Genomic DNA, 16,832 nt, shown 5'->3' with positions numbered 1-16,832 from the left:
TCAAATATTTATTTCTAAAGAACATCCTCATTTTCTACTGGAAAGGTTTTCTTTTTATTAATTTAAAAGTTACACTGGTAGTTTCAGGAATTTTATTTTTCTTATAATTCTTAGATTATTCACTGTGTCTCTGGCTGCAGATATATTCCAATGTGCAGCAGTACAAAAATATCAAATACCTAGATCTGGTTTGTTGGCAAAAATAAAGTGCATTAAATACATAAGAAGCCTTTTACTAATATGGGTGCAGGCAACAGAGAAAATACATTTCTTTACAGAGTTTTTTTTATTTTCTGTACCTTCTGAAGTGTGATGAGTATTTTAAAGCCCACTGTTAAAAACATGATTGTTTTCCCTAGCTAGATGTTGACTTTGTTACATACACTTAGTTGGGATACAGAAGCAGAAGATGACTTCTCTATATGCATGTAATTTTTTATACCTTCTCACAAAGGTGGTTGGTCTCCCATTTGGGGCTGAAACACCACTAGTTCAGAGTTTAGTGCAGAATTGTGGCTTTCTTGTGCTGTGCCACTTGTGGAAGTCGTGCCCTGTGCCACAGCCTTGTATGTCCATAAATCCCTTTCGGAAGTTCACCAGAGTGTAAACCAAACATACACAGTGGCTGCAGCATGGAAAAGGGATTTATTTGCACTTGTTAACTCCAGCCCAACAGCCCATTCTTGGCTCTGCTCTGTCACTGTGCCCGCTGCAGTCAGCTGCTGCACACATCCCTGAAGTGGTGGCTCCCATCATGTGTCAGAGCTCTGAAATGCCTCTGTGGATGCTCATAAACACAACCCTGGCATCGCGTTCATGTCTACTAAAGTAACCTGCACACAGTGCAGGGAGTCAGGCACACAGATCCCTCAAGTAAGGATTGGGATTTGTTCATCTCCTGGAGCTCCCATGCTCTGCAAGAACCATTCATCTGCAATATGCAGAAGTGTAGAACCACAGGGGATGGAGTGGGAGCGTGTTGAGCAAAGAATAATCAAAATAAGCCATAGGATTGGTGAGGTCTTCCCTTTTGCCTTCATCTTTCTGTTTACAAAGATTCTGTTTTCACATGATCTATTTTTTTTCTTTGGCAATTTCCATCATTGTATCACCAATAAAATGACACTGGAGGCAGTTGTTACCAGCTGTACCCAGAGCCTCAGCTGGCACATCTGGATCAGAAAGTCCACCATTTGTTGTTTTCAGCAGATATCTCAGCTAAACATGTCTCCTGCAGCAGGTTTGGCCTTGATCCACAATGACCTGAGCAATTGTACCTCCCATTGATGTCAGTGGGTTTTGCTAATACCCAGTACCATCCTTCTGGTGAGGGGAGCAGGCAGCTCCTCATGTGTGGCTGTGTGCATGGCCTCTGCTTTGCTCCATGGCTCCATGTCCCAGAGGGGATCCTCAGCTGGCCCAGCTGCAGGGCTGTCTTTGGGAAAGCTGTCTCTTTTCTCAGCAATCTGTGTCCATGCCCTCCCCACCTCCTCCTGGCCCAGAAGAGGGAGACAGTGATGGTAAAGGAGCTTTACCTTTCTGGTCACAGTAGTGGCAGTCACAGAGAGAAGGAATTCCACGCTGTGATTTCTGGTCCTTTGAGTCATGTTAATTAATATTGTTATTGCCATTTTCAGCGGGCTAGTGTGGAAAGTCATTCCTGTAGCACTGAATCATGATGTCCATGCATGTCCTTGATAACAGGTTGTGTCACTTCATGAATGGGCAGCTGGGCCGACTTGGCTCTTCCTGTGTCTGGGGTCAGGGCGTCCACAGCAGCTGTAGCAGCAGCAACTGCAGGCAATGATCGTGAGCACCAGCACAGTAACTGGGAAGAGAAACAAAGGATATTGCTTCATAGCATAGAATAATCCCTGCAAAGTAACCCTATGTCTCCTCCAAGTTGTTTGGTGAGCAGCACAATGAGCAAAGCCTGGTTTCTTGAGAATTTTTTTTTCCCTATATCCCCATCTTCTTCCTCCTAAGTTCCTGCTCCTTTTTACTGGTTTACCATTTAATCCGGACAATCATTACAGGGCATTTCAAGACCTTAAGAGCTACATTCCAAACCCTGTGAGGGTTTCTTTACACACTTAATGGGCTGTTGTTTGGGAGCTGACATGCAGTACCTAAACACAGCTATGTGCTGGAAAGGACAAAAATCCAGCTTTGGATTTTTGAGTAACCAAACTCCAAGGATTTGAGTTTGAGGAGTATTTCTGAAGAGTGAGTTCAGCATGCTCTTTAAGGGTAGAGAGTCATGACAGGGTTGGCTTTGCTCTTCTATATTTAGCTTGAAAAGATAAGATACTTCAAATGCAGGGGTTCATTTCATAAAACAGTAGGCCAGCTTACTCTTCTCTACTCTAGGCAGGGTGGTTGGTGTTGGCAGGGATGTGTTAGTTTATCTGGAGTAGAAAAGGATGACATGTTCCATCCTGCAGACCTTGTAAGAGTGTGAGCATTCCTCTTTGTGTGCATGTGTTCCTTTAAAGCCTGGACCTGGGCTGCCAGGTAACCAGACCTGTGGGGAACCAGATGTAGGGATGAACTAAATAAAGCAGCAGGTGTGACTGTGAATTCCAGCCCAGGGAGGAGTGTCCAGCTGGATACACACCCTTCCTTTTGGCCAGGAGCAAGCCCTGTCTTTGAGGAGCAGGGCCTGTCTTCCTTCCTGCTTGTTTTCCCATTGTATAAACAAACTTCATCCCCCTTGATCCAGCAGTTCTCTGTTATTCCTTCCATGTTATCCCCAAGAGAGCAGCAGAAGGGATCTTGCCATTACCAGAGGAGAATAAATGGGCTCGTCTGAAGCATATTGGCTTCCACTGAGCCAATAGAGGAATGACACTCTTGAGTCTCTCTTAAGTGTCTTCTGTGGCAGGGAGATGCTCTAATACAGTTTGTCATAAACTGTCTCCTATGCATGAAAACATTACAGCAGCTCTGGGTTGGTTAAAATATTGCTGATTCAACTAATGTTTAAAATGGGAGCTTTGGGGAAAGCTTTCCTGTTGTCTGTCATGCCCTGCAATCATATAGGGGTACATGCTGTGTTAAAAAATTACCTAGGAATTAACCTGGGCCTTAGAGCACACAAAGAAAACAACAGCCAGCACCACCAACCCACCTACACAGCCTGTGGAGCAAGTTGCCCCCATAGGAGAGGAGAGAAATTCTGACACCCCTTTGCCTCCACCCACAAACTCACCAATAAACAGAAGAACCACAAAAAAGCTGGCAATCTCCACTGGCTCAGCACTGGGCAGTTTCTGGAGCTTATGGAGAAACTTCGCACCGATGTCTTGAACTTCCTTCAGAAAGCCTTCAGAAGACATTCTGTCACAACCTCTCCAGGCTTTATGCTGCGGGAGAACCAAACAGAATAAACCTTTTCACTGACTAATGCTAGGGAGCTGCCAGCCTTCTTATACAGCTGGTGATCACAAGGAAAACAAGTTTATCTGGTCTCAGTCCTTGTTCCCAGTAGGTAAGGTGGAGGACTATTAATTGTCTACATGTTCTGGCACTGTTTTTATTTCAAAATCCAGCTTCAAGGGTGTTTTTGTCAACTGCACTGTTAAGCAAAGTCCAAACGTTGTTTCTTCTACGAGGACACTTTTTCCAGCAGGCACTGAGTTAGACTGGACAGTGCCTGCCCTTGGCACTCACCCAATCAAAGGACTTTTTTTTCCAGTTGTGCTAACTTTTCCTTCCAGAAACAAATGTAATTCTAACCCAACTTGAATTCTGAATGCTGAACTCCACTGTACATAGTCTTCAGTTTTTTCTTACTGAGTAACACAAAGTAGACTTGTGGCCACTATCCCTTAAAGGCTTCTTGCCCTTTGAGCTACAGAACCCCCCTTCAAAAACAAAGACATTGACCTCAACTCCTCAATACAATAGCATTAATAATGTTTTATTAACAGTTTTACTATATGTGATACTAAAAGTTGAAGTCTGCATTCACTAGGGACAGGGACAGCTGGATGCTTTTCAAATTCTTACAGATGAATGCAATTTTATAAAGAAAGCTAAATTTAGAGTTTTTTTTCCTTTTAAGCCACAGAGCAATATATGAATTGAACAGTAGATTTAACCCATCACTGCTGATGATAGGCAAAGCAAAAACCCCTGGATCTGTCAAGGAGATATCCCCTTGTGGAGCTCATCCCTCCTGCCCTGCTCAGTAATCTTAGGCCTTCTTTATTCTCAGAGTGATCATCAGGAGCTGTTGTTACTGAAAATATTATTAGTCTAGCTAAAGTTAAGTGCCTCAGTTTTGTCACCAATATTTGCTGTTCTTTTACCCCATGAGCAAGATTTTGGAAGGCATTGCAACAAACCAGCTGGCATGAGACCTATGGATCTTCAAATTTTGTTTCAGTCAGGAACTGGAATTGGATATTTTTAAGAAATATCCACAGTTCCTCCTAAAACAAGTGGTTGGACAGGTCAACACTTTAATGGGTTGTAACTGTTGTTTCATTATTGTATCAAAATGTACTGATTTGTGTGTGTTGTAACAGTCAACACTGGGGTTTGGGACTTGAACGTTGCAATTTGATATCTTGATCTTGGTGATAACATAAAGCCAAGTGAGCAAGACAGCACTTCCAGAACAAACCAACTAGTTCCTTATTGCACATCTGGCTTGGTTCTCAAACAAATGGATGCTTGGAGTTCAGTTTTTCTAAACACACTGAGGACAGAGAGACCTTGGCTGTTTCTTTGCATGCTGGGCTTAAGTACTACAGTGCCAAGTTAAATTAGTTTTGTATGTTTATGCAATTCAAAAAAGGTTTTCTTTGTTCTTTTAAATCCAAGCTAAGGAATAAAAATCGGAACCAGCTGGTTTCTTAGAAATGAGGGTGGATGGAAAATCTACATCCACAGAAAGATCACTGTGCAACTTGGGAAGGAGGCAGAGCTGTGGTCTTTTGACCTGAAAAGGTCACTTTTGAGACTAGGGTTAAATACTTCTTTCCAGATGATTGCATACCCCAAGTGAGCTGGTCCAGAAACGGCTGGTTTATCCTTAGTGCTGCAGGATTCTGTGTCAGCAGGTTTTCAATTTTGTTTCCATTCCAAGAGATGGTGGAGGAGTCAGAGGTGAAAGGATTTGTGTTTTCTGTTCTTGGCTCTAGAAGAAAAAAAATCAAAAAATAAAATTTCTGGCCCTAACATCGTGAGAATATTTGTTCCCTCTGGAGGTGTTTCTGCCTGTCCAGAAGCTCTCCTCATAGGGAATTTGCTGTAAACTTCCATGCCATGCTTTGGGTTGCACCAGAAGGAACAGATATAAGAGCCAGGCTTGTGAGTTTGGTTATACAGAGTAAAATTACTGATCTGGATTTAGAACTCCATGTGGATTAGCAAAGTGCTTAGTTGAAAATTATAAAGCCTGTCTCTGTAATGGACTTTTCTCTCTGCCCATGGTACCTGATCTGGAGCTACGTAAAGGAGTTTTTATTCTAAAACTTGCAAGGAATGTTGCTTGTTTACCTTGGTCTGAGTTACATCAGGGACAAAGTTTGATGGTGGTGGTGCAGTCTCAAATCTACTCGTGAGGAAGCAAATGCTTTTCTGCTTGACCGCACTTTCTGCTGCTTCCAAGGGCTCTGCTTTGGGATTTCTGCTTCTGCAGCAAGGCAAAAGGGTGAAGAATAAAATAATTCTTAAAGGAACAAAGTAAAACTCCCCCAAGAAAGCCAGTTACATTAATGGAGTTCTGTATGTTCCATTCTACTTGTGATGTAAAATTTTTGTTCAGGACTGGGTTTGATGTGACCTTTTCCCAATGATTTCAGTGGAACCAAGATTTTACCCTTGAGATTAGCACAAGGAGAATGATAATGTGATTTAAACCAGTTGTCTTATGCATCTGCCTCATTTACAACACAAAGGTGATGACATTAATTACAATAACAGAGCAGAGCTGTGAGAATTAATTCCTTTTGTTTTATTATATTGTGTTCAAATAAGCTTCCAGTCACCAACAGTAGTAAAGGCCAGGTGGTGCAGGATATTCAGTTGAAGCAGAAACTGTGATGATTATTATTAAAACAGGGAAGTCTTTAGAGGTTTGAAACTTAAGGTTGTAGGCCTTAACTGACAGTTTATTTTCTAGGCCTGGAGTGCTGTTTTAGAGCCTGGAAGGGCCACTCAAGTTACCACCTCAGAGATTCTCAAGGCTTTGGAGCAAACATAATTGTCTGCCAGTGTTTTCCTCAATTGGGAATTTCTTGTTGCTCATCATCCTTCCTCAAAACTTCCCCCACTGAGGATGGGAACCCTCCAGAGCAGAGGAGGCTTGGCTGTAGGGCAGCAGAGCTGATGGAACTCATCCATGTTATGGAAAAAATCCTGAATGACCACAGTGCAATGTGGTTCTTCATAACACATTGTCAGAATTATGTCAGGAAATTCTGCTCTGCAGCTGTAGTTAGAGCCACGTGAAGTGAAAATCAGATAAGGAGAGGCAAGATAAGAATCTCACATAGAAAAGAAGGCAACACAATGGTTTTTGGCAGGCAGTTTGTGACATCTTGCTGGGATGGGGTGGCAGCCTGAAATTCATGGGTTTGACTTAAGAAATAACTCATCTAATCAGTGATGCCGGTGGAACCAGATCATCAAACCTTTCTGCCCTCCTCTAATGTTGCAAGGCCCAGCAGGTGGGAGGGAATAAAACAAAATCTTTTAATTTGGGTTTATATGGTTTTGATGAAAAAAAAGGCCCATTCTGCCGTGTGCCATGAGTTATTAGCCTTGGTTGAAAGGACAGAGCACAGAAATGATGCAGGGGAATGGCAAACAGCTGCAAGGATTACATGACCCTGTAAAACCAAAGTGCATGTCCTGTGTTTAGGACTTAAATAGATTTAGATTCCCAGAAAGCACTAATGCAGATTCATCTTGCTGTGCCCACTGAAGAAAGCTGTGAAAATTGCCATAATAGCACTGAAATTATCTTTCTGAGTTGTCTTAATGGACTCGTGCCATGCTGAAGCACTCAAAGAAGTTGGCTGCTCAGTCCTTTGGAGAATAAAGCCATTAGAAAGCCTCAACCTAGGCATTCAAGAGAAAAGCCTCCATCAAGGTTCCTTTTTGCTGTGAACTGCCTGCATATGGAGGCTTCTTTTTCCAAGAAAAAGAGCTTTGGGGTGACCATGTACAGTGGGGTCTGACATCCCTGTGTCTGCCTGAAGCTGGTGAGGCTGCTGTGCGTCTTTTGGAATTGCTGTACATTGATCGGGGTTTTTTTGGTCTGTCCTGATCTGTGTGTGGACACAGCTGCATCCAAAGGTGAACTGTAGGGAGTGGGTGAGCTGAAATTTACTGCTGAGAATAAGATACTTGTTTACACATAGTGCTGGGGGTATTTGAGCAGCCTTTTTTAGTGCAAAAGGCACAAATTTAAGTTTGTGGTTTAGCCCCAGGACTGAAAGTTAGTAAATACAGGCAGTCTCCCTGGCCTGCCAGTGATGCTCCATGGTTGTGTGACTTTGGGTAAGTCATCACGTCCCACTGTTGGGTGACTTCATCTCTGCAAGGCAGCCACATCATGGAACCACATCAGAGCTTTGTTTGTTAATTGTCGTGTGTCCAAGTTTCCAGCATGCTTGGGAATCTTTAGATAGAAAGGCAACAAGTCCCTGGTTTTGCTGCAGTTACAAACTGAACTGGCCATTGTTTTGCTCAGTACTTACACTTTGTTCACTGAGCCTGTTTAGGACGGATGTAGATGAAAGCGTGGTTTCCACTCTTGTTTGCTCCTAACCCAACCGTGCTCCTCAGACAGTTCTTGCCATGGTCCTGATTCATTGATTTTACTGTACTTGCATGGTCTGGTTGCTTTAGTAACCTAAAAGTGGAGATAAAGCTTGGGAGGGAACAAGAAGCTGCAAACGCCTCTAGTCCTAATGCAGCAAGTCCCAGTGATGATGGGTTGGCTCCCCTCCACTGCCCACAGCAAGAGTGCTCCTAACAAAGTAGAACCTTCCTGATATTCCCATCAAGTAGAATGCCATGGCAACATTCTCATTACAACCTTGGCTCTTCCTTCAGGCTATGGCTCTGAAGAAGCAAATGTTGTGTTGTTCTTACTCTGACAAGTCCAATAAGTTGGTTGAAATTGGACCTGTACAGGGATGGGAACCTGTATGGATTGTGGGGGCTTATCTGGTAGGAAATCTTACAAGGCAAGCCCAACCTCATGGAAGGAGGGTGCTGAGCAGCCAAAGGGGAGGGGATGCTTTTTATTTTGGTCTAAAACTCTAAAATAAGCTCTGACTGTACTTGGCCACGTTCTAAAGAACATGAAGGCTTGGCCAGTTTCAAAACATACCAGCTTTGTTCTTGGTCCCTGAAATGTTCTTCTGATTTTATATGGATAAGGTCTGCAGTGCTTCCTGTTCTCAAACAATGCTGGGTTGCTAGGTGTGCCTAGAGTGTGGATGCATTTTGGTATAACATGTCATAATTCCTGCATGATTGTTTATTGTTCTAAGCTTTTAGTGTACTGCTGAGATGAAAAGGGACATAGAAATGCAGTTGTATTATCAGTGCATGGTTTTCCCTCATCATTGTTAATGCAGTGTTTGCTGCCATGACTGTAGTTGACCAGCCACGTGAATCTTAACTATAGTTCAGACAAGCCCATTTTTCTTAAAACAGGAGTGCACAGAGCCAGACAGACCTATAATTCATTCCCAAGCAGATGAAAATAGTTTCCAGTATCAAGAGAATTCAGCCCTTTAACAGCACACACCCAAACTGGTAAATTGTAGCTCAATGCCATGGGAGAGAAGCTGGGACTTTGTCAGTTGGTTTGGAACAGAAGGCCACACATTCCTGAGATTTTAAAGCTGCCCTGCCTGGGTCACCCTTTGGCTGGAATACCCTGTCATCTCCACCACTCACTGTTTGGAGATGGCTTTTGAGGCGGCACTGTAAATGTGTCTTCTCTTCCCTACAACCTAATATTAGATTAATGTAAAAAGGCAATGAATTCCCACTTTCAGTAGTAGAGGTACCCACTGTGGACTGAGCTGGGAGTCTTTACACCTCTGCAGAGCTCCCTGGTTTTCTCCAGTCCATCCCACAAACACGTCCACAAAAACCCACGAGATAATTCCTCACTACTAGAAATTGTTTAAGTGGGGAACCAAAACACTGAACCATCCAATGAAAGGAAAAGGTCAATTTTAAAAATAAACCTGCAGCTCTTCCACAAGAGAACTTTTTTTAGGGTTGGTGATGCTTGAATCTAGTCTGAAAGTCTATTCTAATATTAGCAAAATATCCATTTCCCAGGAAGCTGACTGAGAGGTAGTTGTGTGCCTGTGAAAGCCTTTTAGTGACTTAACAAACATAGTGGGATCTATCAGTAGTTGGTGTTTGAGGTCCAGCATCTGGAGGTCCTGAGAGTGCTGGGAACTCCTGCACCTTTTAACAGCCACCTCTGTGCCCTGTCCTTGATCTCATGTCTACAAGTCTCATAAATTACATGCTTTTTTTATTTTTTTGAAATACCCTGGATTAATCTTAGTAAAGGTGACACTGGGGTGTAGGAACTCAAAACCAAAATGTGCAGCAGCTGCTGCCTCAGAAGGAATTGTTTGGAACCTCATCAGCTGTGGCTGTGTGGGGTAGTGGGGAGAGGCTACATGGAGGTGTGGGGTGGGTGCTGCTCCCTGCCCCAGGTCTCTCCCAGCCCCTCACACTCTCTGCTGTCCAGTGGGTGCCTCTGGCCCACTGCAGGCTCTTTGATCAGAGGGTTGTCTGACAAAGAAGAGCTGCTCTATCTAACTTGGATTATTTTGTACCTTCATTCCCACAACCACTGTTGGTTCAGTCGGGCTGAGCCCTGTGACAGCTGTAACACAAGCCATGTCCTGCTGCTTTTATCCAGACATATGTTTCATGTTGCTGTGCCTCTCCCCCCACACATGAACAGCATGGCTGCAGCTGAACGAGCCCCCAGCCAAACCCATTAAGATTTTCTTTTGGCCAGGAAAACTTGGCATGTTTCTGTACCTCCTTCCCTCCCCTGCCCTTCTCCCCTCACTCCTCCCTCTTTTTTTTTTTTTTTTTTCTTGTTGTTGCCCTAAACTTTGCTTTTTCACATGCTTTATTTAAGAAACTATCTAAACTGCAACAACCAACCTACAGAGACTCTCAGGGTGGAAACTTCCCTCAATCCCCTTGAGCCTTAGGGCCAGGCTGGAGGCATGTGGGTCTGGACTGCTACATCTCACTCAAGCAGTTCCAATTCCATGTTTGTACAACACACAGGTCAGAAAGACCTGCTCTCCAGTCCTGGTTAATGGAGAGAAGTGGAAATACCTGATCCTTAACATTCCTCCCTGCAGGCACATGTAGGATTGGGAAGATCTCTTTTCTGTGAGAATTGGCTTTCTGCTCCTATTTGTAAACAGCTGACTGCCCATGCACTGCCTGGCAGAGGCAGAGGGGTCCCAGCTCAGTGCTGGGAGCTGCAGCAGCTTCCAAACAGAGAAGTCAGCATCAAATGGCAGAAAATGGGGATTTATATGGCTCTGTTACCAGCCTCTCCCCCCGTACTCAACAGCAAAACGGAGATGGGAGCACAGGTGGTGGGACACCTCTGTAAAACCAAAGCTTGGACACAATGGCCTAAAAATGCCTTTTTCAACCTAAATGATTCTATATTGTATAATTTAATGTATTTAGGTGATCCTTCAACTCTTCCTTCCCTTCTCACTGCACTCAAACTTGACGGTCTGGTTACTGTAAACCATGAGCCGTGTATGTGCATGAACGTGTCTCTCAGAGCACTGGGTTCTCCTGCTCCTTTGAACACTCAACCATCATCTGTGCCTGATACATTAGCTGAATAATTAATTATTTTTAAAATGTTCCCATTAGAAACTGTGTTAAATCTTTCAGTTTATTTCTATTGGACACAGATGCTTAACGTGCACAGCGTGCTAGTTCCCCGAGCAGGGTTTGTTTTCTAAGCTCTTTGCTCCAGGATTTGGGGGATAAAACTTGGCTGCAGCTGGGGAGAGCTGTGGCTGGCACCCGGCGGGTTCCTACGCTGCCAGCTCCTGGCTAAAGGCACGCACAGCCCCGGACCCGGCTGTCCTGTCCACACCGCCTATTTCTGTATCAGCTCACCGGCTTATCGGGACATACACTCTGTAAGAGCACAGAAACCCGAGCAGCCTGCCTTTGTCACCGGCACAGGACTTGCGGAGTCCGGCTGGGGCTCGGAGCTCTTTTGTTACAGAGCGGCTGCGGCGCAGCTCTCCGCAATCCCATTAAAAGCTTTTTCTCCTGCCACCTTCACTCCTCGGTGTCCCTGGCAAGCAAATTGAGCCTCCCAAGCTCTGCTCCAGGGCTGAGAGAGCAGGGGGAGCTCCCCAGGCTCCAGCCCCTCGTTAGGAGCGGAGGGGGCCGCGCTTGACCGCCCAGCAGCGATAGCTCAGCCTTACCCCGACCGCGGGCTCTTCTTCTCCTTTTGTTTTTCTTTCCGTCTTCTTCAACTTTCACGTCATCGCTCCCCTCATCCTGGCTTGCGGCTCTCTCTCTGCTCGCTCCTCTCTGCTCGGCTGCTGACAGCCAGCTGTTGTCTCTGCCTTTCTTCTTTTTTTTTTTTGTTGCTGGTTGTCGTGGAGATGCGAAGTTTCGTGTTACATGTGTGCCAAAGAGGGAGGGAGGGGAGGCTGAGCCGGAGCCGGTGCCAGCTCCCCGGGGCGCCCAAGGGCCGGCACTTGTTGCTGCCTTCCACTGCGCATCTCCTCCGAGACAGGAGTTTCTTCTTTACCTTTTCATGACGCCTTTTTCCTGGCCTGAGAGTCGATTCCCTGCCTGCGATAGTTTGGGGCAATGTTAAAGCAAATAACTTTTCTTTATGCTGCCCAGTTTCCTTCCGGCTCCCGGGGGAAGGAGCCTTTTTTCTCTTGTGTTCATGGAAGGGGCAGAGCAAGGACTCACAAGGACAGGGCAGCGCTGTCAGAGACCTGCCAGGGGCAGGGCAGCAGGGGCGGTGAATTTGATGCTGGGATGGTGAATTTGCTCCGTGCCCTTGGCCAAGTCATTTACTCTCTTGATGCTGAGCTTTTCGCTTCTTGCATTCTGGGGACAGCTGACTGTCACTGTCGTGTCTCAGAGGTGATGCTGAAAGGACACAGTCCTTCAGAGGTGTAAAATTAGAAGTTCTCATCAACCTCATGACTTGCTCTTCTATTTGATAAAGCTCATTAAGTAGCTTTTGCTTGACAATTGCATAACTAATTTGCCCTCATATGATTTTTTTTTTTTAACCCTTTCACTTCACCTTATTCCAAGACTTGCTGAGTTGTTTATTTCAGGGAGCATTTCTGATGAGGCTCTGTACCCTTTGGCTTATACAAGGGAATGCTTTTTTTCTGGTGTTTTTTGGGAGAGCCAGAGCTTTTTTTGGGATATGTGACTTTGCTTCTTCTCTGGCATCCATCTGCTTCTCCTAATTGCAGGAATAGGGCTCCTGTTTTATATGGTGTATAGAAACAAAGACTACAAAAAGGACACAGGTGCAGGCAGCTTGTGGTCAGTTTAGCACTTTCCTGAAATGTGTCACTGCAGACAGAAAATGTGTTAATGAACCTCATTGTTATTTGCTCCTCATCCCATTCCATAATGTCAGATGGGGGGGGAGGGGATGTCTGAAATGACATAATGCTTTTGTTTAGACATTTTAGAGACCAGTGGTCAGTTCATACATACTCTTTTTGAAGGGCGAGCAGAGACAAATAATACAGTTGCATATTTAAAAAATGAAATAATTTTAGGACATGTATAATAATACAAACTACCATTAATTTATGTAAATCATTTCCATCTCGTGGGCATTAGTCAGATATTGGTCTGACTGGGGAAGCTTTCCCCTCACATGTTAATGCATAACCAACAATTTTCAGGAACTCTTGGGTTAAGCGTTAATCTAGTGATTAACCCCAGCATCACTGTTACTAATTTTTTTTTTTTTTTTTTTCCTTTTGACGTTAATTATAGGCTTGCAGTTTTAGTTTTGCAACTGAATTTCCGTTATGGCCCAACTCCTGAGCACCCTTGGCTGAAGTGGGGCTGTGGCCCCAGTCTGTGTGAGTCTTCAGGAAGAAAAAGGCAGTTACAGGAGGCTGGGTGGAAAGGGCTTGGCTTTACAAGCCTGATGGGTTAGAAACTGGAACTCTAAACTCCAATGAGCTCACAGCTGATCTCTGCTTCCACCAAAGCCCTCCCCTGGGGCATCTAAAGGACAGAGGTGTGTGTGGCTGTCCCTCCCCAGCATAAGCCTGGGAGTGGGGAGAGGGCTTGTCCCTGACTGAATGCCTCAGTTAACTCTAATACAGATCAGTGCGTGCGAGGGGAAGAGACACGGACTAATGAGAATGCCTGCCTGTTTTCTTTTGGGGAAACAAAAAGCTGACTCGCAGCTCGCTGACATTTCTATAGTCACGTTGCATTGGCAAGCCAGGCAGCACCAGTAGTTCTTTTGGAAAGGCAGGACAAGGGGGCCGAATGTGTTGCCCCTATCCCAGTCCCCCCACCCTTCCCCTCCATGTGAAAGGAGCTCTTTGAGTGCAGGAGCAGAGTGAGTCAGTGTGGCTCTGCAGGGGGATATAAAGGCAGCTTTGTCGGAGCCCTCTCCAGGCTTTGGTGCCCTGCACGGGGCAGACACCCTGCTGCAGCCCCTTACCTGAGCACTGCCAGCTCCCTGGCACTTCAGCACAGTCAGGTCACTGCTGGGGGACAGGAACCTGTGACCTGCTGCTGTGCTGCCTTCCAGATCAACCTCCCGGGCCGTGGGAAGGAGTCAGCCAGCAGCCACTGCAGCCCCATGCAGGGTTTGTTTGGGATGCTTTGGTAACATGCAGTTGTGTTCCCCCAGACACACACAGACACAAGTGAAGAAGAAAACTGTGTTAGATCTCTGGCAAGTTCTGACATGCCTTAAAGGGCTTAGAATAAGAGTAAATTAGGTGCTCACTCTCTTACTTTTCCCCTCTGTGATTCTCTTTTTGCAGATTAAGTTGGTAAGCCTGCTAGGGCACACCTTGGTAGAGAAGAAGAATTTCCACCTTGTTCTTCCTTGTAGTAAAATAATTTTCTTCTAAAATAACTTCTGTTCCCACTTGGCTGCAGGATTTGATCTCTAAATGCCCAATGAAGTGGATGTTTTCATATATTTATTATCACCACAACCAGCCACATCTGCTGTGAAATTTTAATTTTAAAAAGCTTCTCTAAGTTCTTAAAAGAAAGGTGGAGAGTAGCTCCCTGATCATTCTTTGGCAAAATCAGTGTATTCCCTGGTTTAAGTTAGGGAGTGTTTTGGAAGACAAATTGCTTCCTGCCTGTATTGCTAGTGAGCATATTGTCACCAAATCCTTTTTTATGTACCCCAAAACACTGATGCCTGCCAAAAATATTGTGAAAATTCCTGGAAGAATCTAATCATCTTCACATGGCTGGTTTGATAATCCTGGTAAACTGGTTGTGCAATCCTGTGTGAGTAAATGGACTGGTTTTCATGCATGTAGGACTCTACCCAAACTTTGGGTGCTGATCTGGAGCATGTGTGAGTGTGAGCCCATCAAGATCCAGGCTGTGTTATCTGAATGGTGCTCCCTTGTGATCTCACTCTGGACTCTGTTTCTGGGACTTGCTTTACATTCCTTTGTCTTCAAATATATATTTCTTCACCTTCAAATCACAAATAATAAACCTAGAAGCTCTTCAATGTGAGAGATGTAGGTATATTCTGAGATGTAGTGATCAGTGGGGCCTCTTCACCTACAGCCATCATGCTAGGATATGGAATATATTTAGCCAATGATACAGAATTAATGACTGTATATTTCAGCAACTGCTCCTTTTGCAGATCTCAAAGATCTGAAAGGGTTTAGCAGAAGAGATTAGCATTGATTTTTTTTTTTTTTTTACATATGGGGAAGTGGAGGCAGAGAGAGTTCAAGCAAGGTGCCAGGAACAGAGCCCTAATTCTGCTCCAGGGATTAAACCCTGCGATTCCTGCTGGAACAGACATTCTCTGTGAAAAAACAAGACTCAAATCTTTATGTAAACTCACCCTGCATATGGAGGGTGGAGTTTTTGTGGATAGAAGTGATGACCAGATGATTTTGCCTTGTGTTTCCAAGCTGCCGCCACGCTGCCATAGCCAAGTACTTCGGCGACGTCACCCCACCTTGCAACAAGTGCTGTGATTTCTGCAAGAACCCAGGGGTAGTGAAAAGGCAACTGGAGGCACTGGAATGCTGCAGCAACAGCTGGAGCAAAACCTGCATCGGGCCCACGGGATCCTCCTGGGATAGATACGACCCGGAGCTGTACGAGGGCGGGAGGAGAGGCTGCAAAGGCTTCAGCAGGTCTGTACCAGAGATGTTACACTCATCTCACAGGAGCCATCAGAGAAAAGAGCATCCACCAGCTGCAGGCCCAGACACTCCTATTTTCAGCACATGTGTCTGTGTGGATGGTATTTTCCTGTAACTTTCTGGCAGCAGCAGCTGGAATTTCATTTTCCACACACTTTGGCAGCCTCGTTCACATTCATGTCCCAGAGAACCAAAAGCTGTTTTGACAAAGCTAAGGATTGCCCTGCACAATGTAATTGGCTCAAGAAACTGGCCCGAAATTTTTGAAAGCAGCAAGTGGGCTCAGCCTGATGATAGCTACAAGGATCAAAAGTGTTTAAAATTGAGACCAATATGGCATGGTCCAGAGTTCATTCCTGATTTAACACAACTGTCTGTGCCAGGGGCCACTGACAGGACTTAGTCACCACAGAGGATGTTATGAAGTGCCAGTGTCACATTCTTCTGCAGATTGCTGCATTTTCCTATCAGGCTGACAGCAAAAGGCAGATGTGCAGTGGGAAACATGAATTCTGTAAAATGCTTGGCAGTGTGGAGGTGATAACTTGTCTTTCCCCTTGTTCCCTGGCAGAGCTGCAGTGATTGTGCAGCTGTGTCAGGATGAAGTTTCTCTGCTGGCAGTGCCCATGAAGCTGTGCCAGGATACACAGTGCTGTAGGCTGGCCAGGCCCTCTGCTTTACCTTAAAGGGCTTGAGATTGGTACCTTTGTTCTTTGGCCAAGTCCAGCTGAGTAAGAGGAAAATTTGTGATACCTGTATGTTTGGCAGCTGTGGGAAGCAGTGAACTCCTGGGCTACATCTGGTGAGGATCAGCTGCTGCATTTCAGTGTATTAGAGATGGGGATTTCATTTATTGCAGCAGCCTGTGAACAAGTGAGGCTGAGGAATGGATCTCTGCTCCTAGAGCAGGAGGGGCTGACAGATGGGGTACATGACATGGATCTGGCAGAGCTTCTGAAATGGTGCCCTCCATTCTCAGGGCACTAAGTACATGCTCTTAGTTCATGCCACTGCCTACTAGTTTATGGGATTAACAAATGCTATGAATTTTTGGAGGACACTCACTGCTGTCCTGGTTGGGGAACGGTGAAGATACTCAAAGTGAAGACATGTTCAAAAAGGATGTGGGATGCATCACTGGGGTGGCTTCCCAAACTTGTCCCCCAGTTAATGCTGCAGCTGCAGAAATGTTTGTTCCTCTTGCTTTCCTGCCTTATCCAGGTATGATGAAGAGGGCAGTGGGAATTGGGAGGAAGAAAATGAGGAGCGTCGGAAACGGGAGTGGGACAACTTCTACAAGAAACAGATGAGTCTGCGCAAGGTGAGCTGGGGTCAGTTTTTAAGGGATGCACAGAGGGTTTGCTGTGAGCTTCTCTGACAGCCATAAAGGCTTCCTGGCACTGA

At 45.1% G+C, this 16,832-nt stretch overlaps 2 protein-coding genes across 11 annotated transcripts in view; one reads left to right on the top strand and one right to left on the bottom strand.

Annotated features, from left to right (window-relative positions):
• The window catches only part of RECQL5 (RecQ like helicase 5), a 36,540-nt gene that overhangs the window by 13,807 nt on the left and 5,901 nt on the right, over positions 1-16,832 (top strand). For all 9 annotated transcript variants that reach the window (XM_083874449.1, XM_083874448.1, XM_083874446.1 and 6 more), the window contains exons 9-10: positions 15,192-15,419; positions 16,650-16,749. In XM_083874449.1, the coding sequence (XP_083730575.1) occupies positions 15,192-15,419; positions 16,650-16,749 (328 nt within the window). The remainder of the gene's footprint in view (positions 1-15,191; positions 15,420-16,649; positions 16,750-16,832) is intronic.
• On the bottom strand, positions 79-11,969 carry SMIM5 (small integral membrane protein 5). Of its 2 annotated transcripts, XM_083874452.1 has the most exons (5): positions 11,484-11,967; positions 5,509-5,644; positions 5,006-5,146; positions 3,212-3,365; positions 79-1,828 (listed from the first exon to the last, which is right to left on the bottom strand). In XM_083874452.1, exons 4-5 carry the CDS (start codon positions 3,336-3,338, stop codon positions 1,716-1,718), a joined length of 240 nt encoding a protein of 79 aa, XP_083730578.1. In that variant the 5' UTR covers positions 3,339-3,365; positions 5,006-5,146; positions 5,509-5,644; positions 11,484-11,967; the 3' UTR covers positions 79-1,715. The 2 variants fall into 2 exon arrangements, with proteins under 2 accessions (XP_083730578.1, XP_083730579.1); XM_083874453.1 differs by lacking the exon at positions 5,509-5,644 and having other exon boundaries at positions 11,484-11,969.

The sequence above is a fragment of the Zosterops lateralis genome, assembly GCF_965231275.1.
Source record: "Zosterops lateralis genome assembly, chromosome: 18".
In the NCBI taxonomy this organism is placed as follows: domain Eukaryota; kingdom Metazoa; phylum Chordata; class Aves; order Passeriformes; family Zosteropidae; genus Zosterops; species Zosterops lateralis.
Note: the sequence above shows the minus strand (reverse complement) of the source record. Positions and strands in the feature narration are given on the sequence as shown.

Excerpts from the sequence above, each read along its gene's own strand:
- SMIM5 (XM_083874453.1), bottom strand. The coding sequence starts at position 3,338 with ATGTCTTCTGAAGGCTTTCTGAAGGAAGTTCAAGACATCGGTGCGAAG. Across the intron at positions 1,829-3,211 it reads TGTGGTTCTTCTGTTTATTG|TTACTGTGCTGGTGCTCACG; the intron begins GTGAGTTTGTGG and ends TTCTCTTCCCAG.